Below are 26352 nucleotides of genomic sequence, written 5' to 3' on the forward strand. Positions count from 1 at the left end.
AAACTTCCTGACTGTTAGAGCAGTGCGACAGTGGAATCAGCTATCTAGGGAGGTTGTGGGCTCTCCCACACTAGAGGCATTCAAGAGGCAGCTGGACAACCATCTGTCAGGGATGCTTTAGGGTGGATTCCTGCATTGAGCAGGGGGTTGGACTCGATGGCCTTGTAGGCCCCTTCCAACTCTGCTATTCTATGATTCTATGATTCTATGATTCTATGGTTGTGTTTTTATACTGTATTTTGTATTTGTGCTTTTAACCTGTTGGTTGTTTTATTATGGTTTTAATTTTTGTGAACCGCCCAGAGAGCTTCGGCTATTGGGCCGTATAGAAATGTAATAAATAAATGAATAAAATAAAATAGAATAGAATAGAACTTCAGAACCAGGTGTAGAAGTCGGCAAGTCACCACCTGTCTCAGCCGCAATTGTTTGTCTGTAAAACAGGCATAGTGGCAATCTTTTGAGGACTCATCAGAGCAAAATTGTGAAGTGCTATATAAATTATGCATAAATGATAAGGTAAAGGCATGCCAGAATCCCAATTTCAGCCAAATTTGTCCTCGTAAAACATATAGGACCAACTCAGCCTGAGCTCAGATATTCCAGTTCAGTTGACTTGACAGCATGAGTCCTGAACATATTGGGTTGATCCTGGCATAATCATGTTTAGAGGCCCCCCCACTGCAATCAAATTAGCCATGATGGCTTAAGTCCTATAGATTACAATGGAGCTGCTCAAAGCATGACTAGAGGCTAATTTACACCTGCAAGCATTTCAGCACGGAAGAGGGATGATTCCGAACGTTCCTCACTTCCATAATCGGCACTCACGGGGCAAACGGCACTGATGTGTACCGCAATTTCAGGAGTGCTGTTGCAGGAGCACGTCTGACCCATTACACCGCTTGCGGATGTGAATCAACAGAAGTGGGCATGGCTACAGAGCACTGATATTGTTTTAATGACTCATGAGGCATGCACACGAGCGCAGATATGCAGCAACACATGGGGGATAGGAACTCCGTCAAATATGCGCTCCTGCGCAGCGATATGTTTGTAATAAACACACACACTTGGCAACAAAACACGCCAATACCCATCCAAAACATGTGGCGATAGTGGATAGGTCCACTCCCACGCACCTCCGATACCCATGCACATGCCCCTCACAGCTGATTTGCTGTTGGCTGAGCCTGGAAGTTGTGGCGAACAGCAACGAGCTCTCAAAGGAGGGGCACAACGCAAACGTTCTTCAGAATGGAAGCGGGAGACCCGGATAAACCGCAACAAAAGCCGTCAGGAATATTCCGGGAAAATTGAGAAGTGGAGCCGAGATCACCGCGGGAGCAGGTGAATATCATGGGCCGTGTTAGTGATGACTGCAATACAGTCCTGCAATAAGTGGCTGGTGTATTTATTTTTATTTATTTATTTAATTACATTTATATACCGCCCCACAGCCGAAGCTCTCTGGGCGGTTTACAACATTTAAACATGGTGTAGACTCCCCTTAGGTCTGAATTAAGAGCTAAACCTCAGAAACAGCAGAATTTGGTAACTCTGTGTACTCCTCCTGGCATTATTTTTTTATTTTTTTATTTTATTTACAATATTTATATATTCAAAATTTCAGAGCGGTGTACAAGATAAAATAAAATAAAAAAACAGAATAAAAACACATCAAAATAGATTTTTAAAAGACGCAAAATGCAAAGTGAACCGTGGCTGTTCGTCAAGGGAAGGCTTCCTGGAACAGCGATGTTTTCAGGAGGTGCCAAAAGGAATACAAAGTTGGTGCCTGCCTGACTTCCAGAGGCAGGGAATTCTATAGGAGGGGGGCTACCATGCTGAAGGCTCTTCCCCTGATGGACTCCAGTTGGAGGATAGGTCTATGTGGAACCACCAGGAGCATGTCTTCAGATGACCTCAGTGACGGGCAGGTTGATAAAGTAGAAGGGGCTCTCTCTGTACCCTTGTTCCAAGTTGTTTAAGGCTTTATATACTAGTACAAGAACCTTTAACCTGGCCCAGTAGCCAATACGTAGGCAGTGCAGTTCTCTCAGCAAAGGTGTTACATGCTGGAAAGGGGCAGCTCCGGACAACAGCCAAGCTGCAGCATTCTGCACTACCTCCAGCTTCCAGAGCAGCTTTAAGGGCAGCCCCACATAGAGGGCATTGCAGTAATCCAATCTCAAGGTTACCTATGCCTATACCACTGTGACCAAGTAATTCCACTTGGGTCAATGAATTCCCTACACATGGAAAACTAGCAAGTCAGGAGGAGGCGAGGTTGAACTCTTCTCCATGAGAGGCTAGTTTTCTTCATGCAAGCAGGCTTTATTTTCGTTTTGTGTAGCATTCAAGTCCATCTTCACTTGCCTTCATTCCGAAATGATAACAGTCCAGCAAGAGCAACAGACCACGCGACTCCCTTGTTTGCATAGCAATATTGCTTTTAAGGAAGCTTACTTTCACATAAAGTATTTAGGTTCGAGGTGGCCATGTGACCCAAGTGGAATGACTGAGCTAGGTAAGAATAGCACAACATAAGACCATTCAGGATCAAGCTCTCTTAGGAGAATGCTTGCTGTGCATTTCTTCAGGAACTCAGTTGTCATCACTTTGATACCTGTGTTATCAGTAGAGTTTTCAACAGGATTTTTTTTTAAAAGAAGCCTGCCTTTTTAAGAGAGAAAAAAGAAAGAATGAGGAGAAACCCTGGAAATTACATTTATAATTCATCAGAAATAATGCTGAGTGTCAAGCATGAATACCCTACATGTGATCTAGTATGCAAAGCAAAAACAAAGTGAAAAAACAACTGAAGTTCCACAAAAGCTAATTTGAAAATGCCAGGAACTATGTTTGATGTCTTGCATAATCCAAATATCCAGTTATGGCCTTATTTTTCCCCCAACTTAGAAACCATCTGTGAGTTTGTGTGAAATGCTGAGAATTTATGTTTGTCTACTCTTCAGGAGTTCAGAAACCCTGTTCAATATTAGCATACCAGAGGGATGGGGAGGAGAGATACAAGCTGCCTTAGAAGACTGTGCTACTCCAGTGGTGCCCTAGCCTTTTTGGTAGCAATACACTGGTCTAGCGCATTAGTTCAAGATCCATATATCATTATTCGGGGGGGGGGGGGCAATGCTTTTATACTGCCTTAAGCCTATGAAATAACTGCTCTATTTCTGGTGGTCTGGTGAAAGCACCAACAAGGCCTTCCATGATTCATTGGGGATTCCAGCTACTGATTTGGAATTAGTTGCCTACATACCCATTAAATGGATCTGCAAAACCTTGTCTTGCTTCTACTGGGCCAAACAGACATTTAGTGGACCTTACTAGGCAAGACACAGATGAACCCATGGATAGGCTGAATGGGAACTTCGTGTTAATAACCATGAACCTTTCCCCACCCACCACCCAACTGAACACCATTTTCCCTTCCAAAGCTGCATTGTGCCCAACAGGGCAAAATATTTCTTCATTTACTTCATTTCTACACAAGTACAAACAACAAAACCCTATGAGGAGAGACTGAAAGGACTGGGCATGTTTAGCCTGGAGAAGAGAAGATTGAGGGGAGACATGATAGCACTCTTCAAATACTTGAAAGGTTGTCACACAGAGGAGGGCCAGGATCTCTTCTAGATCATCCCAGAATGCAGGACACGGAACAATAGGCTGATGTCCAGATTCTGGCCAGACGAAAGGAAAAGCTTCATGACTGTTAGAGCAGTATGACAATGGAACCTATTACCTAGGGAGGTAGTTGGCTCTCCCACCTTAGAGGTATTCAAGAGGCAGCTGGACAGCCATCTGTCAGGAATGCTTTAAGGTGGATTTCTGCATTGAACAAGGGGTTGGACTCGATGGCCTTATAGACCCCTTCCTGCTCTACTATTCTATGATGCCTGTCTGTTTTGTCCTGCAACTTTAGGGGGGGTTGTAATTAAGGAATCAATGCACAGGAAAAGGTTTATTCCACCCAGCTTTAAAGGCCATGAGTGACCCTTTTCATGGATCTTCCACATAGGGTGACCATATGAAAAGGAGGCCAGGGCTCCTGTATCTTTAACAGTTGCATAGAAAAGGGAATTTCAGCAGGTGTCATTTGTATGCATGCAGCACCTGGTGAAATTTGCTCTTCCTCACAACAGTTAAAGCTGCAGGAGCCCTGCCCTCTTCAGCTAGAGTGACCAGATACAAAAGAGGGCAGGGCTCCTACAGCTTTAACTGCTGTGAGGAAGAGGGAATTTCACTAGGTGCTGCATGCATACAAATGACACCTGCTGAAATCTCTTTTTCTATGCAACTGTTAAAGATACGCGAGCCCTGGCCTCCTTTTCAAATGGTCACACTACTCCCACATCTCTCCTAGTTTGGTTTTGATTTCTTTGCCAATCTGCCCTTGACTGACTCGACCCACTTCAGTACGGTTTTTGAAGGTGTACAAAGTTGCATATACTCCAACTGTGCCTATTTTCCAGGGAAAGACCCTATCGGCTGATACATCAAGATAAGTTATTTTCAAGCCGCTGAACTGTGACTTACGCAAAGTAGCAGCAGCATGGCTGCTTTCCCAACCCCTCTGGGCAGTGACACCAAGCAAACCCTGAAGGGATTGGGCCATTTTCCTTTCTGATGGGATTGGGCCATTTTCCTTTCTTGTGTTATCTCAGCAGTGAGTAATTCCTCCTTCCTTTCCTCACTCACCAGAGAACAGGAAGGGCAGCCAGGAGCTGCTGTTTTCTCACTGCCACTCCCCCCCACCCCAAGCAAGCAAACAACAATGTTTGCTACAACAAGCCACTCTGATCAAGAGGGGAAAACAGGTAAACCAGTAGTCACTGTGGAAACTGTTCCTATCTGCCATTGGGCCATTTTATTTATTTATTTATTTATTTATTTGTGCTGCCCAATGGCCGAAGCTCTTAAAACCATCAAATATAATAGTGTAATGGAAGAAAACTTCATATAAAAATGTTAAAAAGTTTAAAGCAGAATAAATAAAAAATACCTAAGTAAAAGCTGCAATAACATTTAACCCAATAAAAGGAGCATATGTGTGGAATTTCCAATGGTTCTCATTAAGCACTTTCTCTGGAGATAAAATAATGGACAAATATACAATGTCAGACCGGTTGTTGTTATAGTTAAAGAGTTTACAAAGATTAAAATTTAGTTGAATTGTAAGTAATAAAACTAAGAAGATAAAAGCATACTTGCCTACGTAACTGTATGGGGAAAATACCAAGGTAATTGAATTGTATACTGTGCTTTCTACTGAAATTGATAAAAGCCAGCTGCAGGACAAGGATCTTAAAACACACAGGGGTAAATCGTGTTTGCTTACCATTGCTTCTCCGCCCGCATGTTTGTCCCTCATTACTTCCTCTTTCAATAGAGGAAGTAAACAACGTGCACATGGCCCATTCAGTGGGCCATTTTGATCACACTGCTTAGCAGCAACTTCCATCTCAAAAAATAAGTCGGACTTACCGTGGGGTTTTTTGTCGCACAAAGAAGGCTAGAAGGGGCGGGAGGCGGATGATGTTGTGAGAGGAACCCACAAAAATCCATGAGTGTCCAATAACGAGTGTGCAATAAAACACTCAGCTGATGGAGCTCTAAGCCTTTTTTTAATGCATATTATTATGTATTTTATTTATTTATTTGTGCCATTTATATACTGCTGGGTATAGTAAAATCATATTGGCCAGTCTCGCTGCCTTGTTTTGGACCAACTCAAGTATCTGGGCCATTTTCAAATGCAGCCTCACATATAATGTATTGCAATAATCCAAATGAGAGGTTGCTAGGGCATGGAAAACGGCAGCCAGGCTATTTGTTCAGATGAATCAGCAAACTGCAGTGGCAGCTGGGAACAGCAGCCACTGCACACTTGCCTATCTGCTGCTGCTCCTGCAAGCAAAGGCCATTGCTATCTGCCCTTTGTCCTGAAGAAAGGAGAGAGCGAGGAGCTACGACTGATGGGGGTATTTTATTATACAGATTACATAAATGAGATTAAACCAGGGTTCCACACTTGAGATGTAATGGGGAACTCTGGTTTAATGCAAGCCAGGAATAAGGCTCAAGAACTAGCTTGTGAGAGGAGGGGCAAGGGAGGAGTACATGACCCCGATGCTCCTTTCTGGCTTCATAAACCACAGTTGTGCCCAGAACTGAGACTAGGCTGAAGTTCCAGTTAACAATTTGGCAATGTTCTTTACATTCCAGGCAGAAATAAGTTCCCCTATGTTTCTTGTCTTTTGCATTCTTGGCTTGCTTCACCAGTCTGCTGGAATAATATAGATCTGTAGCTGCTTTTGAGACAACCTGAAAATTCCCTGACCAAAAGTAATCTCTACAACTGTTAAGTTTCAGACTTTCTTCAGATTTTCATGGGGTGGTGGGAGAGATCTGTTTGCTGAGGGATGTGGCAGGGAACCTAATGCCCTCTAGATGTTTTGGACTACAACTCCCATCAGCCCCAGCCACCATGGCCAATGATTGGAAGATTATGGGAATTTTAGTCCAAAACATCTGGAGGGCAACAAGTAGCCTACTCTTGCTGGAACAGTTTCAAATCAGGAAGTCTCTGGCTCAAATTGTGGGCATCTCTACATCAAGAAAAAACCTGCACCCATACCAGCTCTTGGAACTTTTCGTGTTTACAGCGGCAGTGACTAACAGCTACTATGAGATTTTGAATTGAAAAGGGAATGCTATTGCAGCCTATTCTTTTCAATGAAACACCACCATCTAGTTGTGGAATAAATCGATCATAAATTAGAAAAATTAGAGCTCTGTGTTTTTAAAACATGGAATTACTGCAGGAAACCACAGGAGATGTCTTGGCTGTTGACAATGTCATGTAATCAACCCACAAACTTCCGTGGGTAGTCAATCATGAGCATCCTATAAATCGCTCATTTAGAGAAGCCTTGTGTTTCTGCCATGTACCCCATAAGTATCCTTCAGCAAACTATTTCTCCCCAGCCTCTCCATCCTATCTGCAATGTGGGAATAATAACACAGTCCTACTTTACAGGGTTCATCTCACAACAAAGATAACGTATATGAAACACTTTGCTTGCAGAACATGAATGACGCTGATGATTAGTGGAAGAGTGAGCAAACGAGATATGTGTGGCCTACTTATTCTTCCTCCTCTCCACCAGTTTGATAGCCTTTAAACCAAGCTACAACAAGTTCATGCAATTCAACTGCTAGCTTCTAATGGCATGACAGTTCTGGTGACTGTAAATTTTAGCAATCATCCTAACAAATAGTTTGTATCCCAAGCATCACAAAGCGGAGTTCTGCTCACAGCATGGAGTGTTCCCAGCATATCTGGCATTCTTCCCCCCAATTGTACGAGTGGAAGTGCCTTCCACTTCTGCTATTGTTCTATTGGATCCAAGCTCTCATCTGATGTCACACTCCCAAATTTTGTAGACCTTGAAAACCTGTAACAGGCAGGATCATAAGTGCGCCACATCCCAAATTAGATCTTCAAAAAGCAACGTGGAAATAGATCTACAGTTGCTGAATATTTCAGTTTGTTCTGCAATATGATTTTATTATTGCTGTTGTTATTACTAGTGTGGTTTGGGGGGAAAGTGGTTTGGGCAAAAACTCAAAATGCATTTCAGCAAAACCTACACATTTTTCTTCTTCATACTGATTGTCAGCAACAGTGTTCTTCAAAAGAAACAGAAGTTTATCATGATTGACAGGCTCTGGGCTCTGGGAAGAATAGACTCTCCAACAATATGACTTTTGTACTATACTAACCTCCCTCGTTTTTCATGCCAGCACAAAGCATTTTTCAGAAGAGTGATCAGCATTTCTGAGATAAGACTTACTTTTAACTACAACTTATGGGTTTCAGTGACAACCGAGACTTGATACTATGTTTCCAACTGGCGTTCTCCAATAGACTTCTCTGGAAACACATTTTGAAAAGCCAGATTCTGCGTTGTTGGTGCTGCTGGGGGTGTAGATCTTGGGATCAACCTTTTATTTGTGAAATAGCAGCAGTTTATTGCCATGATTAGTTTGCACACAGTGCCGCATCCATGAGGATTTCATCTAAAAGCCAATTACAAGGTGAAGCCCATATCATGACTGCCCGACCTTACAAATAAGTTATGACAAACCAAATCTTTCCCCGCTCACTTCAGCACATCCCTAACCAGGAAACAGGCATGATCAAGTCCTTCAGGCTACTTATTGGTCAGCTTCATACTTTCCATAGAAATACCTGTGAAAACTTGCTTTGCATTCAAACAGCTGCTAAAAAATCAGACTGGACTTTGCCATTCTAACCCTCCTGCACACACATACACACACCTGAAAAATGCTTTGGTGAGTTATTCTTAGGATTCAGGTTCCCAATAAGTCACTTTTAGTTAGCTAATTATATGTTCCGGGGTTTTTTAAGGCAACTGATCGTTCCAGGACTTTGTAGTTGAATAAATATACTCAGTTGGAAACTGGAGTTGATTTTAGTTCTTTTGCCTAGCCTAAGGCTGGTCTCACTCAGGTGCTTGGCTAGCACATTTCACAGAGATCAAAGAATGTTGTAGGAAAGGAGGCTCTCTTTATCCATAAGTGTAAATCTCTGAACCTCCCACTTGTTCTGGCTCACACTTAATAATCATGGGTGATGGCAGTAAGTACCCCTAGCAGACTTTCAGAAGGCCACAAAAGTTACTAGTCCACTTTTTTTTCTTAGTCCCCACCTGCCCGCACATTTGTGTTGCTCATTTGTGACGCAAAAGAACAAAGAGCCAATTCATACAAAGCTTCTCAGCCTGGTCACTGGGAAGCCATTTTGACTCACCACTAGCCGCTAGCCCAGAGTACTTTCCGATGTCTGTTGCCAACTTCTCCCTTACATCCCTTCCAGCAAGCCCACTGCCTTTTGGGGTGGAATTGGGGGTGGGAAACATCAGGAGCACATATACCAACCAAGCTGGCACAAGAAGAGAAGCCCACCCACTTGCTGCCAGAGCAGATGTGCTGTTCCCCATGAAGTGCCGCCCAAGGTAGCCACCTCAGCTTGCCTTGAGGGAAGGCCAGTCCCGGCTGCAATAAACATCTTCCACCCATTTGAGAGGGCACGAAGAGCGACAGCTTTGTAAAGAGCAATGAGTGATAGATTCAAAGAGAATAATCAGCACAAAGTAGGCAGAGAGCGCAAAGGGAATGAAAATGATGACGGTCTCGGCCTACATTGCATCAGAAAGCCCCTTATCACAGTTAACTATTAATTAGTCTGCAGGTCTGCATTGGAATGCTCACTTCCAACAGAGGGTTTTTCCGGACTCGTTGTGGTCTATTCAAATCCCCAGGCTTTTATTCTGCCTCACTTTCATTCCGTGTTTACTTTTTAACTCTCAGATGGAATCTAAATATCTAGATATTTAAAAGAAATTTCTTCCTCTACCTAAATGAGTACACATTCTTACACTGGGCTTTTTCAGGGTGGGGAACACAAAGTATATATCTACAATAATGTTTATGACACAGAACAGATCTACATTTCTGGTAGATCAATGCCTGGGCCTCAGGCTTGTTGCCAATCTATGTTCAAGAGGACACATGACGGCTGAAAATGGGTACCACCTACCCATACGTCTCTGGGTGCACTAGCCCTTCCCCTCTCGCTCCAGACCTCACCATGTTGAACCAGCAAGGCTTGAAAGGGACTTCTACTCATATTCACTTGAATGCAAGTAGAACACTCTCCATGATCACAGACCCTGTCTGATAAGGGTGCCTGATCACACTGAGAGTTCTACTTGCATTCAAGCAGAGCTTCCTTTCAGACCTTTCTCACTCAACACAGCAAGGTCTGAACTGTCGGGGGCAGGGACACTGCACCCAGCATTGCAGGGGATCGGGCCTCTGTGTATAGTACCCACTTTGAACACTCACCCGTTCTCTTGAAGATCTAATTCCAAGCATAACTGCTTGGAAACAAGATTCTCTGTGTTCAATGGAATTTACTCTTATCTACCGATATGTACGCGATGCGATGTCCATGGTACAGCACTCCAAAAAAAAATGCACTAGTGGCGCATCCAGTTTATAATATATATATTAAAATTAAATTCTAAAATTTAAATTTTATAGCTTTACATTTTTAAACATATACATATGTAAACAGATTTTAAAATGTGAAACATTTCTGTATAAAACACCAGATTCAGTCACCAGTTTAAAAATTGTTAAAACTATAAAAAAATAAATTTTAGGATTTTTACAAATTTAAAATCTATAAAAAATTATTAACTGGATGCACTACTAGTGGTCACTTGTTTTGTTTTTTGGACTCCTGTGTACCTGCGTAGGATACTTCACACGTTCGTGTGTGTCCTGCATGCACATTCATTAGTCCGAGACTGCTACCTCAAAGGATGTCATGCACTTGTGAATAGACTATTATAGGTGTGACACCACAGAAAGAACTCACATATTTCAATGAAGTCAGTGCACACATTCCTCTGTTAGTCATCAAGGGCTGTTGGTTCACACATGCCAGGCTCACTAGCTGACTGCACCCTCAAATGATAGCATGGAGGTGTGAATGGGCCATTTGAGATTTAACACCATAGATAAAACTTCAGTGTCCAGTTGTTCCAGTTCACACATTTAGCTGTCAGTCATCAGGGTTAGAACTGTCAAGTGATATGCAGATATATGTGAACCAAGTCCAAGCATCTGGTAATCATCTAGAGAAGTCACATTCTAAAGGGGTAGCTGTGTTAATGGCAGCAAAAACAACAAAGAGCCTTGTGTCACCTTAAAGTCTAATAAATCTATTTTCTATAATAAATCTACTTCAGCTTTCCCCAAGTTAGTGTCTCCACATGTGGACTAAAACTCCCATCATCAGCCCCAGCCAGTACTGTGTGTTCTGGGGATGATGGGAGCTGTAGTCCAACAAATCTAGAGGATGCCAGCTCGAGGGAGAAATCAAGTTCTGTATATCGAATTCCCAGATAAATCCTTAGGTAAATGCTCCCCAAGCTTGTACAACTCGGAGGGCCAGGTAAGTTTTGATAACATGTGGGTGTTTTTCAGACCTTTTAAAAAAAGAAGCAGCTCCCAATACAAAGTGATTTTTTGGTTTCCAAAGTTACTTCCTGTGGCTGAAACAGATGTTTGCTGAAAGCCTGTTAATTGAACAATGTTGCATCCAAGTGTTTGTTTTATTTTTCTTGATTGTGGAATCTCACCGAGTAATGATCACTATAAGCTAGGAGTCATAGCTTCAATATAAGGCAGCTTGTTATATTCTAAGATCTGTGTGGTAGCCACTCCATGGTGTAGCAGTGCTGGATGTATGCTACCCTCCATGCCATGCGTGGTCTCCACATCAGAACGAGATCAGCTCCAAAGAAGCTGAGCTAAATGTTTTGTGAATTGTTGGCTACTGTCCTGTTTTGTTACATTTATGAGCCCTGTATGAAACAGCAGGAGCACAGCAATGATTGTTTATTCTGACATTGCTGTTTCACACTGTTTGCACAGCACTGGCTTGCTAATGAGTTGTTACAAACTTGGGAGGGGCAGGTAAGCTTTAGTAACATGCTGATGACTCTCAGAACCTTCAGAAAGGCCCCCTCCCTTGCAAAGGGAATGTGCAGTTTCCAGAGTCACTGCCTGTGGTCAAGTCTGATGTTTGCTGAAAGCATTTTCTTTGAGCATTTTTGCATCTTGTGCTTAGATCTTTCAAATATGTTTGTGGTTGACAGCGCACAACCTGGTGTCCATCCAGATGTTTTGGACCAATTCCCATCAGCCCCAGGCAGCAAGGTCAATGCTCAGGAATGCTGGGAATTGTAGTCCAATTCTAGCATTGTAGTTAGACTGTTCGATTGGGACTTGGGAAATCCAGGTTCAAGTCCCCACTTAGCTAGGACGCACACTGGATGACTTTAGGACAATCACCAACTCTCAGCCTAACCTACGTCACAGGGTTATTTTGAGGATAAAATTGAAAAGAGGAGGATCATGCAAGGCATCTTGGGTTCCTTCAAGGAAAAAAGGCAGGATATAAATGTAATAAATAGATACAAACTTCTGGAGCTGGGCATCAAGTTGGGGAAGCCTGGTGTACAACCTTACCTGTGCACACACTTCATAGAATGGAATGCAATATTCAGAGCAGTAGATGGTATGTGTTGCGCAATTAGTTGAAGTGTGTTACAAAGCAGGGTTTCCTTTGTGGTGCCCCCCCACCCTTGCATAGCTTCCACCAGCAGGACAATGCCAAAGCAATCCCTGGGTATTGGCCTAGGTTTTCTTGACTTTGGCTGCACTGCTGCTAGTTTTAGACTCCTTCATTTTAGAATTGTTTTAAATGTATTGATTTTATTAGTTGTAGTTTTACATGTTTACATGGGCCTACCTTTGCCCTTTATTTCCCTTTGAATGTCATTTCACAGAAAAGTAATTAATAGATTATGATGATGATGAACATCATCATCATCATCATCATCCAACGGGGTATTTGCAGTGTTTTCAAGCCATGTTCATTCCACAATCCTCTGTGAACACCCTCTCAGGTGGGATTCTATGTGGCGGGCAGGGCTGCAGCTGGAAGGCAGCACAGGATCCATCCCTCTGTGCATTTATTTAAAACATTAAAAGCCCCAAAACTTTTTGTCAAATGATTTGCAATAATCACTCTGACAATACTGATGAGACAACTCTATTCATTTCTATTCCACCAGCTCTCAGTCTTAGTTACAACACAGTTACAATTTCTCTTCAACTTTCTAGTAAAACAGTGCTGAGGAACAAAACACAGTATTATAACTGAAACCAATCTGACACATTAGGGGAAAAGATGTGGAGGATTTGGGACTCATACTTTTTTGACAAGGCCTGACTGCAATCTTCTTTTCCAGATACCAGGTGGCTTTGTTGGAAATGGCACAGGAAATAAATACAGCTGGGGCAAAGTCAAAAGGAGCTTTTTTTTAATATAGGCTCAACCTTGTTCTACGACCTAAGCAGAAATGAATTATCATGGTAACATGCAGCATGGGGACAGAGCAAGGTTGTTCCTGTGATAACACAAGCTTCACTTTGACTTAGTAATATATCCATCTCCTATGTTCCACTCCTCTTTCTTTCACCTAGCTATATTGTCAAAAGGGTGTGTGACGTGTAACTAATGTTGGAGGGTACCCATAATAAATTGTCTGCTCTGTGTACCATACTAGATCTCACAAAATCCAATGGGCCACTCAACAGCTCAGCTGCATAGTGCTCTTAGGCCAAAAGACTAATAATGTTATACACATTTTCACAGTTGGATTAACCAGGGGTTCTTTTGGCTCATAACTGGGACAAATTGAATGTTACTCTAAACACCAAAAATGTCACCAAAAATGGCAGCCATGTGTTTAGCTCTCCACCCCACCTCTGTAAGTGTAGAACAATTTACCATGTGGTGTTATGATGTCTGAGCAATCTGCATTTGTTTCTCATCCTGTACTAGCAGCAACCAAGTTATGTAGCATGGTAGTGGGGATATAGAGAATATTGTGACATCGCAACAGGAATAAGTTCTACTAGACGTTATAAAGGGAAGGGGAAGTAGAAATGGGGCTGCCATTTTTGACTCATAAACAAAAGCCAAGGGAAAGTCTTCGTTACTTTAAGTCAAGGGTGTCAAAACGTTTTTAGTGTAAGGTGAGTGGGCCTGGACCCCCCAAAGCCCCAATCTCTACCTGACATAGGCCTTAGCTAGACCTACCTGAAAGTCCAGGGCAGAAGAGGGGAGACCTCGCGTTGTGAATAACGTGAGATCTCACCCCCGTTTACAAGTAAGGTGTGACAACCTCAAGAAGAGAGGCATCGCGCCTGCCATTTAAAAAAAAATTAAAGGGCTGGCTGCGCACGAGCGCTTGAGCGACAAAAAGTAAGGTTTTTAAAACAAATTGATTTCACCGCTACCCCCACCCTAGCCTCATGTGTGGCTCCTGGCTCCGCACAAGTAATCGTGCTGAGCCGGCTCAAGCCGCAGCAACAGGCCACACCATGGAAAAAGCCAGCCCAAAGTGTAGGGCTGTATCCCGGGGCCAGGGAGGGATGATCCCTCCCTGATCCTGGGATCCCTTGTGCGTCATGTGGACACACAGGGACGATCCCAGGGTTCGCTCCGGGATAGAGGCTGGTCTAGCTAAGGCCATAATCTGGTCTTGCCCCAAACCATTTTGCTTTTTTCCATGCCTCTCCCTGCTCAGCAAAAAAGATTTAGATGGCACACGGTTGCCATCTTTGCACAATTGTGATGATGAGCAGCACAAATCTGAATCCTCACTATGTACAATCAGCAAGAATTCTTCAAGGGGGTGGGGTCCAAAGCTTGCTCCAAGAAGGCTTCACAGGCTGGATGGAGAACCACTGGTTGAAGAACCACAAATGAGGCCTACAGACTGGCAGCTCCCCATCACTGCTTTAAGCCTGGTAATTTAAAGGCAGTGTCAAGGATTAAATGACCATACTTTGATGTATGCAGACCAAATCATGTTGGGGTATACTTGGTTAGAGTTTTTCAATATATTGGTGTGGTGGGGAGGGTCAAGAAAAAAATAAGACTATTTCTGCCCAAGCCACCACAAGTATCCCAGTGCAGCCAACTTTATCAGCATTATTCCCCCAAAGCACCTCTGTCTCTTATTATTATCAGATATAAAAAGTAATGACCACAAATGCTCATAAAATACAGGATGCGTTTTTTTCCAATTAACTTTGAACATATTCAAGGGCAGACCTTCAAGCATTGCTGTGAATCTTGACACACACCCCAACCCCTCTGAAAACTGAAATCACGCCCCTGCTGAATTACAGGCAAATGTCATTGTGAGCCCAAATCCTAATTTTAAAATCTGTTCTCTGTTATAGTGCCACTTACATCAGTAAACCTATGTTTGAGGCACCTGTGACCTACAAAATCTAATGCCAGAATGAATGTGTGAGTCTTTGCAGTGCCAGGGATATTTGTTATTGGATATTATACAGAACACAACTAGAAAATTGCTTTATTCTAGCCATTAAAGAAACATTCCACTGAAAGACAAATTATTCTTATTCAGGTGTGTCTTTCCACTTTCTAGAACCAATACTTAGTTAACACATTTTGTTTACATTTGGTATGCATAGAAGAGGTATTTCTTCAGCATCAGGAAATGACTGATACCCTCAGGGAAGTTCATCTTGTCCTCTCCCTTTTGACGTTTCATTGCCTGGCAAACTCCTTTCTTTTCAGAAGGGCCTTTGGTTTCTGACACACAAGCGTGGTCTTTTGTACTGATGTTGCTGGTATTTTTATTTATATCGTTTCATGCTGCTCATACAAGGTGGTAATTTATGTTGGTGTTGTTCTGACTTTTGTGGCTATGTTGTAGTGTATGCTTTATCTCACTGTTTTATACTGTCTAGCTGAATTTCAGTGTTTTTGTTCCTTTTATTGTAAATGCTGTTAGCTGCCTTGGATTACTTTTGAGACAAACAGAAAATCTACTTTCAATAATAATACTAATCAATCTTCATCATCATCTCTATTTCCAATATGGTGTCAGTGTCATTGCTCATGTAGTCAAAATGGCATCAAGAGGGAAATATTAGATGACTCGGGGAAACCTGAGGTTTGCAGAAATACAAACGCAACCAGGGGAGGGGGACCTTGGGAGGGGACCCAAAACAGTGCATTGAGGACTGAGCATGCTCGGAGATAAAGGGATGCTAAGAGACTGTTGAGGGGGAGATGGAAAACCAGGGAGGGAAGTGGAATGGAATTTATTCATCAGCATTGAAGACAGAGAATTGGATTTGGTACCCTTTAAAACAGGGGTCCCCAACCTTTTTGGACTTTGGGATTTTGATGGGAAACATCACAAAACGTGGCTAGTCACACAATGGAGGATGTGGTTAGTCATATAATGGCTGCCATGGGAAGCGAGCTAAAGAGATGGGGGGGAGGTTGATGGTGAGGCCAGGGTCTGGGAGGGAGGGGGAAATAGCAAGATAAAGAGGGTGGGAGAGAAATAGTGTAGCTAGAGGCTGGAAGGGAGGGAAAAACAGCAAGGCAAAGGGGTAGAAGAGACAGAAGGAACAAGGGTAGAGATTAGAAAAGGAGAGGAAGAAGACTAACCTAACATTTTCCAAAGTTTTTATTTAAAAATGTTTTTTGAGGGGGGCAGGGAGTGGGGAGCTTTGTGAGGGCCATTGGAGGTCCCTGCAGCCACCCATGATACCAGCGGGTGTGACATTAGGACCCCTGCTTTAAACATTACAGCAGTGCCACACTGCCTTAACATTTAAAGGTCTACAACCACATGGGTGCACAGTTCTAGCTGACCAATGATGCTATGGAAAGGACAATTGTGACCCCACCTATGTGTTTGCAGGCTATGACATCAGCGGCATGAGATTGACCAATGGAAAAGCAACTCCAAATGTGCTACTATCATGTTTAAAATGTACCGAAGAGTTCTGTTATTATAAAATTCAAAAGTTACTAAGAGTAAGAATAATATCGCCAAGGTCTCACGATAATTTTTGCTATATTTCTTTGCCCACAGGTTGATGACCAAATGAAGCTCCTTCAAAACTGCTGGAGTGAACTCTTAATTCTAGATCATATTTATCGGCAAGTGGTACATGGGAAAGAAGGCTCCATCCTTCTAGTCACCGGGCAACAAGTGAGTTTGCAGGTTAAACATGTCGATTTTGTAATTAACCCTCTTTCCAAAGAATAGCACTTTTGTGTTACACTGAAAGCATTTCCCATTGAACTGAGGTATTGGCTGTGATACAGCACAAGTAAAATGACACAGATATGGTGTTCATGGTTCAGTGATGATAGCTACATATAAAAGGAAATATAAACATAAACACTTTTAAAAATGTACTCATATACCACTGTGAATGAGATACAATAGGCTAGAAGTGTGAGATCACAGTCCAACAGAAAACAATACCAAAAAATGGGTACACATTATAATTTTCTTTGGCTCCCTCTAATCTTTGGGATTTAATCATTCTGCAAGCATAGGATTTGGAACTGACTGAGTACAGAATTCAACATCCTTAGACGCTGTGAAAACATGCTTGAAAGTTTGTAGTCAGTGCTAAGACAAATCTAAACTAGAAGTGGGATTGAGCAGAATTTCCAGTTGTCTGGGCAAAGCCATCAGTGCCAAGGGCAAGTTTTTTGCTAAACTCCATGGCTGCCGAAAAGCAGGATAAATTATGAGAAGCACATTTTGCGTTCAGTGTACACAGTTTATGTACGTAACAGAATTCATACCTTAACAAAGAATTATTTATTCTGGCTCTTCAGGTTTTCCAAGAAAACCCAGCAAGTGCTATTGGCATCATGCTATAAATCGTTTATGCTAGCACAACATATTTTATGTTAGCGGCGATGTGACGTTGGATACTGCCCAGAGTGAACACAACCTGATTACATTGTTCTGCAATACCCTGCGACTGAGATACAGGACAAAGTTAGCAGTTTGGGCTATTTTGGAAGACACTGAATGTAAGAGAAGGAGAGGAAAGGCAGGTCAAATTAGGAAATCAGCAATAGCTTTAAAGGCAAACATATATGCCACGTCAGTCATATTCTGCCAGGACGTTCTGCCACACAAGTCCCAATAAAATGTCTGCAACCTGCATCAGAACACTCCTGTGATCTTGCACAGATTACCATCGTTTTGACAGGTTCAGGCAAGAGAACGTCCCCATGCATCACGGCCATGTTCATTTATAATTTCCAATAACCAGGCAAAGTAAATGAGAGCGACAAGGCAAATTAAATCAAAACTGTACCCTTTGAAGACATATTTCAGCTCCAATGGAAAGGAACGTACGGTGTCATGGGAAGGCAGAATGCATTTTGTGCGTTTTATTTCTGATTCAAAGTGAAACCAAATGATGGTCCACTGGCATTTAAGTAGCTGAAACCTAAACTGCCTCAGTTTATATACATATGAGGAAACAGTTGCTTGTTTGGAGTGCAATCTACATTATTCAATTGCTATCCAGAATTTGCATAAGGAGACTTAGCCCTAATTTAAACCATGTAGACCATTCTTTTGTGCTTACAAGGATTGTTGTATGTGCTGCGTATCAGGCAGAAAGTCGTACATTATATGTGAGTCGGTTGAATAAACCCTTTGATCAGATCTGCATTAACCCTGGGCATCATCCAGTCAAAGTTAAGCAGTTTGAAGTCCCATTGATTTCAGTGAGCACTGTGCTGCATTACGCGCCCAGGAAACGCATCAAACCTGGGGGAGGAAATTCCAAAAGCTAAGACCTATTCCATGTGGCTCCATGCAAGATAATTCCATGCGGCTCCATGCCACAAGCCACCTGGACAGCCTTTAAATAAATGAACATGGGTTGCAAAGACAAAATAGAGCATTTCATCACATTCGGAGAGTAACAGACTCAAGCACACTGACTAGGAATCATAAGATGCCTTCGGAAATTTCATTTTAGTCTCTTTTTTTAAAATATAATTTTTTATTTTCTAAACTTCCCAAACAATACAAACAATACAGTATAAAACACTACCCCATAATACACAATAATACATACTAAACAATTTAATAAACATATATTTTAACATAATTCCATTTAATATAATCATTGATTAACATTAACATGCTCCCCCAACCTTATTCTAATTTCCAAATTCTCATTACTTCCTCCAGAAATTTCATTTTAGTCTCAGACTAAATCAGAATCATATCTAATTTGGACTGGCTTCGTTTTTGACCCTGTCCTGCTACTTACTCCCTGGTCAAGCTGTTTCTATCCCCAACTTCATGTGCGTTTCTGATGAGATTCACCCATTGCAACCCTGAATGCTCTGCAGATTTCTTTTCCAATTTTGGTCATCAATCTCTTCCTTGAACTTACAATTTAATAAACACAAAAGGAAAGAGGTGGGGAAGGGAAAAGGAAATAAACAAATGTTGGTTTATTCATACATAAAGAATTACGATCTGATCCTTCAGCAGTCGCTTCAAACCAAGTTTTCCATTACTCATTTCTTCCTTTGCTGCACTAAATGCTGCCCGCCAGCAGAGATAATCACAGTTTTAAAATGCGCAAATGAAGTACACTTTTCACCAAAACATCATAAAAGAACGAGGAATGAATTGTTCTTGGTCAAAAGCATAATATGGTGACTGTTTCCCACCCCTCTGCCCCTTGTGTGCCAGTTTTCGCTAAGTTTATTCCACACACTTTCAAAGAAACTTAAATTTCCTCAAGGTTGCGAAGTAAAATGGTAGTGCACTTACTACAAAGACTCTCTTGTGTTATCTTACCCCCACTACTAGAGATGGCGATGAAAGGGGGCAGGGGCAGCAGATGCCAAGTGGAATATTTATTTGTTACTGTTCTACCCCTGAGCAACTCCAGGCCATTTTATTCCCCATCACCAACACCACGCACACAATTCTAGGCTAGGTTGTCACTTCCCATCCTTTCCCCAGCTAAATCCTATAGAACAGGCTGTGCAGGAACCCGAGAATAACATGCCTGTCTCTTTAAATATCCAAAGTACCTAGCGTAATGGCCTAGCAACTAGCAACCTACCTGTCATGTTTCAACACCCCTCCATGCACAGAGGGCAGTTTCTCCCACCCTCAGTTCTGTCTACAAGGAGGGGATTGGCAATCGCTCCCAATTTCACCTTTTACTTCGTGCCAAAACTGGGCCACAACAGAATGTACCCAAGACCACATGGTCAAGCAGAGTGAGGCGGATGTCTCATGCAACAATTTTGGGGGCAGAGAGCAACAGTAAGTTGTTGGAGGTCGGTTCTGTGTAAATGAAGCTATTTACGGCTGCGGTTTTGCACAAAATGCAATAGCTGTGGTATTTATACCCGTGATTTTTGTGCAAGATGGAGGCTCACGAGCAAAAGGAAGAGGTGGGAAACCATGAGCTGGCCTGACCTGGTGCGCCCCAAGTCAGGCCAGCTCAAGGATCTGCCAACTGTGCCCGGGGGGCGGGCTGAGCTAGTGGAACCTTGCCGAGCTCCACCAACATCCCTAAAAATGGTTGCTGGGCTCTCTAATAAAGAAGGTAATAGGGAATGCTTTTGTATGTGTGAATGTCTGTGTGTGGAGACGTGTGGCCTTCAGGGGCTCTGCTGACACTGAATGTGGCCTCCAGGGTGTACTGTACAAGACTACAGCCATAGAGACACATTGTCAGTTAGTTCATCTGCCTCCTCCTCCTTCTCCTCCTCCTCCTCCTCCTGTTCCCTTTCAGTTCTGTCAGGACTCTCAAGGGAAGGAGTTTGCTAGGTGAAATTGCAAGTGTCATGGCAATAGAATGCGTAGGAGAACTCCTGCCTTTACTTTTAGGGGCTGGGAGGACGTTAGCAGGCTGAACCCAGGCTCAGGTGACTATCCATTCAGCAACCAGTGCTGGTTGAGGCAGCCCCCACCTTCACCATCAGCAGCCCAAAGTATTAACTCTGACGTCCTTCTCAGTCAAATCCATAAGCGGATGCATAAGCACCTTAAGCAGACAGTGCAGAACGATGTTTTCAATTGAACCGGGTGGCAGATTGGCCCAAATTCCTAGTATAATGGCACCTGGGACTAACACATTTCCCCTTCATTCTCACCTTCAGGCAGTGACAGCTCATGAGATTGCAGCGGTCTGTATGCCCCTTCCAAAGCTCTTATTTGCTGGTGGAGCAACTTTTGGGATACGGCTATAAATCACCCTAGAGCCAAGTGCGCGTAGCGTGTTAAGTTTGTTGATTCAGTTGTAATAGGATAGGTCTCACTTGCTCCACATTAAAGCTACATAGCTTTGTTTTTGCAGCATAGCCAAACTTAATTATTGCTACAACTGAAACTGATATTTTCATATGGATGGTGAAAAATCACATTCGGAGCAAAGTTCCTAATTTGTACAGCACCTGGCAGGACTAGCCCTAAAACAGACGACACCCAAGTGAAGAGCATCTTCAGTGCCTCACCCCATTTGTAAAAATTTAGAATACATTGTTGTTGTTGTTGTTGTTGTTAATGATGATGATGTTATTGGATTTGTCACCCATGTAGACATTGATGCACTATTTGCGTGCATGATCTATCCCTGCCATGTGGGACAATAACTTTGCACACATGGATCTGATCACCATCACTCGAACACACACCATTTCTGAATGGGCACTCATTTTGCAAATTTCCCCACAAATTTAAACACACACACACACACACACACTCACACACACACACATATGGATGTTAATGTGATGCTGACCACACAGATCATTGTTAACAGCTTTACAAGTGAAGAAAAACTGCTTATAATATTTGTTTCAGCTGTTGAGCCGATAGCTGAGCAGATAAACCGGGATGGACGCCCTCCCAAGCCTGGCTCTGCAGGCGGTCGTCGCCTGGGTTGCCTGTCCCTAAATCTGGCCCTAGCACCTGGCAGGGACTGTAATAAGCATCATCTAGGTCTGCAAGCATGTATCTGTTTAGATAGCAGATCGGGCTTGCATGATGCAACCCACTCTGCCTAACACAACCCCGGAGCCATGTATTATGGTCAGCCAGGGGCTTAAACACCCACTGCTTTTGCAGGCAGCAAAAGCAAGAGGTTAATCAAATCCCGGGTGGGCCACCAAACGTGGCTGATGGGCTGTGTTCATCTTGGTGGGTCTCAGTTTGCACAAGCCTGCAGTATTAATTGGAAATTGCTTTTCAACCATCTACAACATGATACTTACTTGGGCCCCACGGCACTACCTGGGTGCCTTTGGGGGATGTGCATCCCCATCTAAGGCTACCAGTTGTCATGAACAGCTAACAGAGAGGGATCAAACCTCTTTCAGCCCAAGAGCCAAATTAAATTTTGGAGGCACTCTTGGTTGGGGGGGGGCACATTCCAGTGGTGAGTGGGGCCAAAGGGGGAAAGGGGCAGGGGAAGAGGGTAGGACCATTTGAGGAACCCCAGAGGGCTGAAGTGGAATTCCAGGAGGGCCGGATTTGAAGATTCCCCTCTCCTGGTATATGTTGCAGTCTCTAGTTACACTGATGGTATATGCATGCAGTAGTAGGCTGTTGTACATTTATTTATATTTATTTATTACATTTCTATAGCGCCAATAGCCGGAACTCTCTGGGCAGTTCACAAAAAATATTATTTATTCATTTATTTATTTATATAGCACCAACAATGTACTTGGCTCAAATTAAAACCATTCAAAGTATAAAACAACGGTATAAAACCATAATATAAAATACAATATAAAAGCTCAACCGGATCATGACCAGCTTCACTCAGATCACTGCTCATACCACCTTTCATCTGTTTTGGGATGAGGGTCAAGAACCATGTGTGCAACTAGCTAGGAACGTATGTACACAGAAGAGCCTCCTTACCTATTTGACGTCACCCTCCATTTCACTGTATGGAGGCTGAAGAAGCTGCACACACCAAGAAATTGCAACTAGGTTTCTTTTGCTCTGTAATGCACCATTGCACTATGAATGTATACGATGTTTTATAGCCCTTTGAAGAGTTATCAGTTTTACTATTTGCATATTAGAACTAATTAGCAACCTCTATAACATCATCCTGAGGGAAAGGTCTGCTGGCAACTTAATTCATTATCTTCTATTATTGGCATATCATGTTAAAATGACAGGCATCGTATACTGTAGAAGTCATCACAATTTTAATTAATTTAATGAAAACTGATTTTCACTATGCTAGCTGTCTCTCTATCTAGGATGAGCCCGTTTCTGCTCTTTACATATGAAAGTGCTCTGCTTCCCTTCCCCAAAAGTACCCGCTGGAAAAAAAAATTATATAATATTAAAAAGATGATCTTTGTAGATAAAATGTAATTTGCAATCATTTAAATAATCTGCATGAAGTACTCATAGTTAATGCTGCAAATTTGTATTGGTGGCATACTAAATTAGTTTTACAGTCAGTATAATCGTTTTAATTGAAATTGCTGCTAGAAGGGAGAAGGTTGCATAAGGATCCAGTGTTAATTCACCTGCACTCTTTTCTTGGCACATATTATCAAGTACGGCTGGTTTTCTGCCAGTGCAAAATCATGACTTGTGAATTTGCACTAGTGTCAAGACCAGATCCTGGTCAAAGCATTAAGACAGCATTTTTAGCTGATGCCATCTTATTTAACATACAATAAGAAGATGAAAGCACAATTAAAACTAGAGAAATATACACAAATATCTACTTATCTTAGAGCACCCAGCACCAACATCAATAGAGATGAAGTTCTAATTAACTCCATAGATCATTAACTTTAATCATTCTCAGAATTGAAAACAAATGAAATTGGATTTTTTAAAAAAACCAGAATTTCATTCCACATGCACTAATTAGCATTAGCACTAATTTGAATTAACTAATGTACATCAACACAGCTGCACTTTAACGCAAATGTGAATGATTGCAAATGTGAATTAGAGCAAGTAGAACCAAAGAGCCGACCCTGTTCCTGTAGTCTCCAGCACAGCCTTCCCCAACCTGATGCCCTACAGTTGCATTGGATTGCAACTCCTATCATCCCCAACCCAACCACTGGACATGCTGGCTGGGAATGATGGGAAGACAACAGGTTGGGGATGATTTCTCCAAACCACTGAAGTTCTTACTGACTATATTTTTTTCCTTGTTGTGTATATATGAATTGTCGCTCATGGGCGTGCATCTTTGGAAAGTGCATCTTGGGAACTGTAGTGTGGCATCATGCTATGTGTCATGGCAACATGCATCACTACGTTATGTTCCCTTCACATGTCCTCCTGCAGCTCCTTTAGTTGGTATGGAGCCACTGGAACAAGAGGGAGTGTCTCCAGAAAGAGTTGCTGTGGCACAAGTAGGAGCTACTGAAGAAGAACCTCTATCTGCCAAACCAAGATCTCTTCCTTGCCCACTACGTGCCCCGGGCTGTAGTACTTCCTCCTCCTCCTTGGCTTCTCTTTCCCATATCTCCTCACAGTGCTACCTACCAGCACTCAGATCAAAAGTAAACTTTTACTTCCCAAACAAGAAAAAAAACCACCTTTTCTGTACAATATTTGAGAGAAATGGCATCAGTTGGCTAGCTGGATACAAAAATGAAACCAAGGAAATGACATCATGAGTGAGAAAGAAGGAAATGTTGGACAAGGGGTGGCTACTCACCCATGAGCCAGTTTCTTCAAACATGATTAGTTCGTTGAAGGATTTCATATCCAAACTTTTATACTCATTGGTTTGGAAAACAGTAACTAAAGGGTTAAAGTGAGCATGAGCATTGCAAATGGGATGTTTACATTTCCTTTGGAAAGTAAAGGTTTAAATTATCCAAATTCAGGACTTGCGCAGAAATGGGGGGGGGGGGGTGTTTCAGATGCTTAGTCATGCAGACCATGCACGCAAAGAACATAAGTATCAAATCACAATCAATGTCAGTTTAACTAACAAAAATACTAAAGTCCATTACACTAAAGTTCACATGCCACATTTGGTACACATTACACATATTGGCATTACAAACGTAACAGATTCCACTAACAAAAAGGGTAATTTCAAGTTTCGTCAGCATATCTGCTGATAAGTATGTTCCATTAAGAATGGCAAAAAAAAAAACTTGAATGGGCCTTATTAGAGTGCATGAAGATTAATGAAAATGCTATGACCTATCATAGAGAGCCTATTATTATCATAGAGAGCCTAAGATTATTTTTAATCTTCTGTAGTAATGCATGAATTTATTAATGTCTAAGGGTTTTTTCCCTGATAAATGGCTGAATTCATATAAGGGTAAGTAGATACATTACACTACATGAATATGAACACAGGAAGTTGCCATTGGTCTATCTAGCTCAGTTTTGTTGACACTGACTAGCAGCATCTTCCCAGGGCAGCCTCCCTCAGATGTGTCGGACTACAACCTCCATCATCTCCAGCCAGTGGCCATGCTCCATGGGAGTTGTAGTTCAACACATCTGGATGACTCTAAGTTGGGGAAGGCTGCTTCAGGGTTTTAAGCAAGGTTCTTTTCTATGTTTAGGTCTTAAATATCTGGATAATATCCTTCCGTAGGTCAAGTTAAGAATCAAACATGTCCTGATTTAAAGCCATTTCCCTCCCCCTTGGCTTTAAATCCTACATTTTTAGATATATATTATCTCAAAAGCCTATGTTTTTTCATAGACAAGTAGCCATAGACTAAGCAGAGAAGTTAATATTCGTTTTAATAAGAACACTCCCACCCCCCACCCAGTAGAAGAGACATTAACTGGGGCTTTTTCATGCACAGTTGAGTTTATATAAACTGATTGACACCTTTGGGGGGTCGTCTTTGCACTGACTCATAATTTTGCTCACTCGTGAAAAAGGTTTTCTCGGTGCTCTGTATTCTCTAGTTAAAGCTGAAAATTCAACTCATCATATTTACACAATAAAAAAAAATCCATTCTGCCTTGTTTTTAATTGCAAATCCGACTCAAGGGACCAATTCTCCTGCTTAGGAGGCATCCCTGTGCCTTCTACTAGGGAACCAAGTGCAGTCAATTATGGTAATGAAATGTCAATAAATATAAAAATTTAATACAGTCGGCTCTGGATGAGTGGCAGATGAAGACTTGCCTCCCAGACAAATTTGCTGGTTCTGCAAATATTAAATTCATCTGAAAGAGGAGCTCGTTGCCTAAGAGCCCTCCAGTAGCAGAGGGTGGGAGTATCTACCGATTGGGGTTTCCCATTATGTTATCATCGCAAGAGTCCAGGCACACTGATATTCATGAGATTCATCTGAACATCTTAACTTATTATTATGAAGTGAAGATCATCTTTTCTCTCTTACACAAACTACAATTGGTTACCTCACCAAGGGATTTCCACCCCACCCCCTTCCCTCTACATTTTCCCAACAAATCACAGAGAGGAAACTCATCAGTGAATAAGATGTCTTCACAGCAATCCAATCTTTCTGTAACAATAAGCTTGTTACTGTCCTGGGGTGGGGCTGTAAAATGGCGATTTCCACAGATATAAGTTGTTTACTTATGGATACACCCACCAGATAGACAGAATTGGCTGTAGCTCCCTGTTGAGTTTATGCTTGGTGGAAAACATTGGTTTGTTGCTATATAATGTTAAAAAAAAAGGCTGTAGGAGTATGAGCTATAATCCAGGAAGCCTCTGGTGCAAACGTTGCCTCAGCCATACAATTACTAGAACATTTTGCGTGGGGATGTATAGATTTTCTTTAATCCACTTTGTGTGGGCTTCATG

General features: G+C 42.2%; 1 protein-coding gene across 3 annotated transcripts in view; it reads left to right on the forward strand.

The window, feature by feature from the left end:
* The window catches only part of NR5A2 (nuclear receptor subfamily 5 group A member 2), a 142506-nt gene that overhangs the window by 77500 nt on the left and 38654 nt on the right, over positions 1-26352 (forward strand). For all 3 annotated transcript variants that reach the window (XM_063135262.1, XM_063135254.1, XM_063135270.1), the window contains exon 5: positions 16623-16742. In XM_063135262.1, coding sequence (XP_062991332.1) covers positions 16623-16742 — 120 coding nt within the window. The remainder of the gene's footprint in view (positions 1-16622; positions 16743-26352) is intronic.

The sequence above is a fragment of the Elgaria multicarinata genome, chromosome 1, assembly GCF_023053635.1.
Source record: "Elgaria multicarinata webbii isolate HBS135686 ecotype San Diego chromosome 1, rElgMul1.1.pri, whole genome shotgun sequence".
NCBI lineage: Eukaryota > Metazoa > Chordata > Lepidosauria > Squamata > Anguidae > Elgaria > Elgaria multicarinata.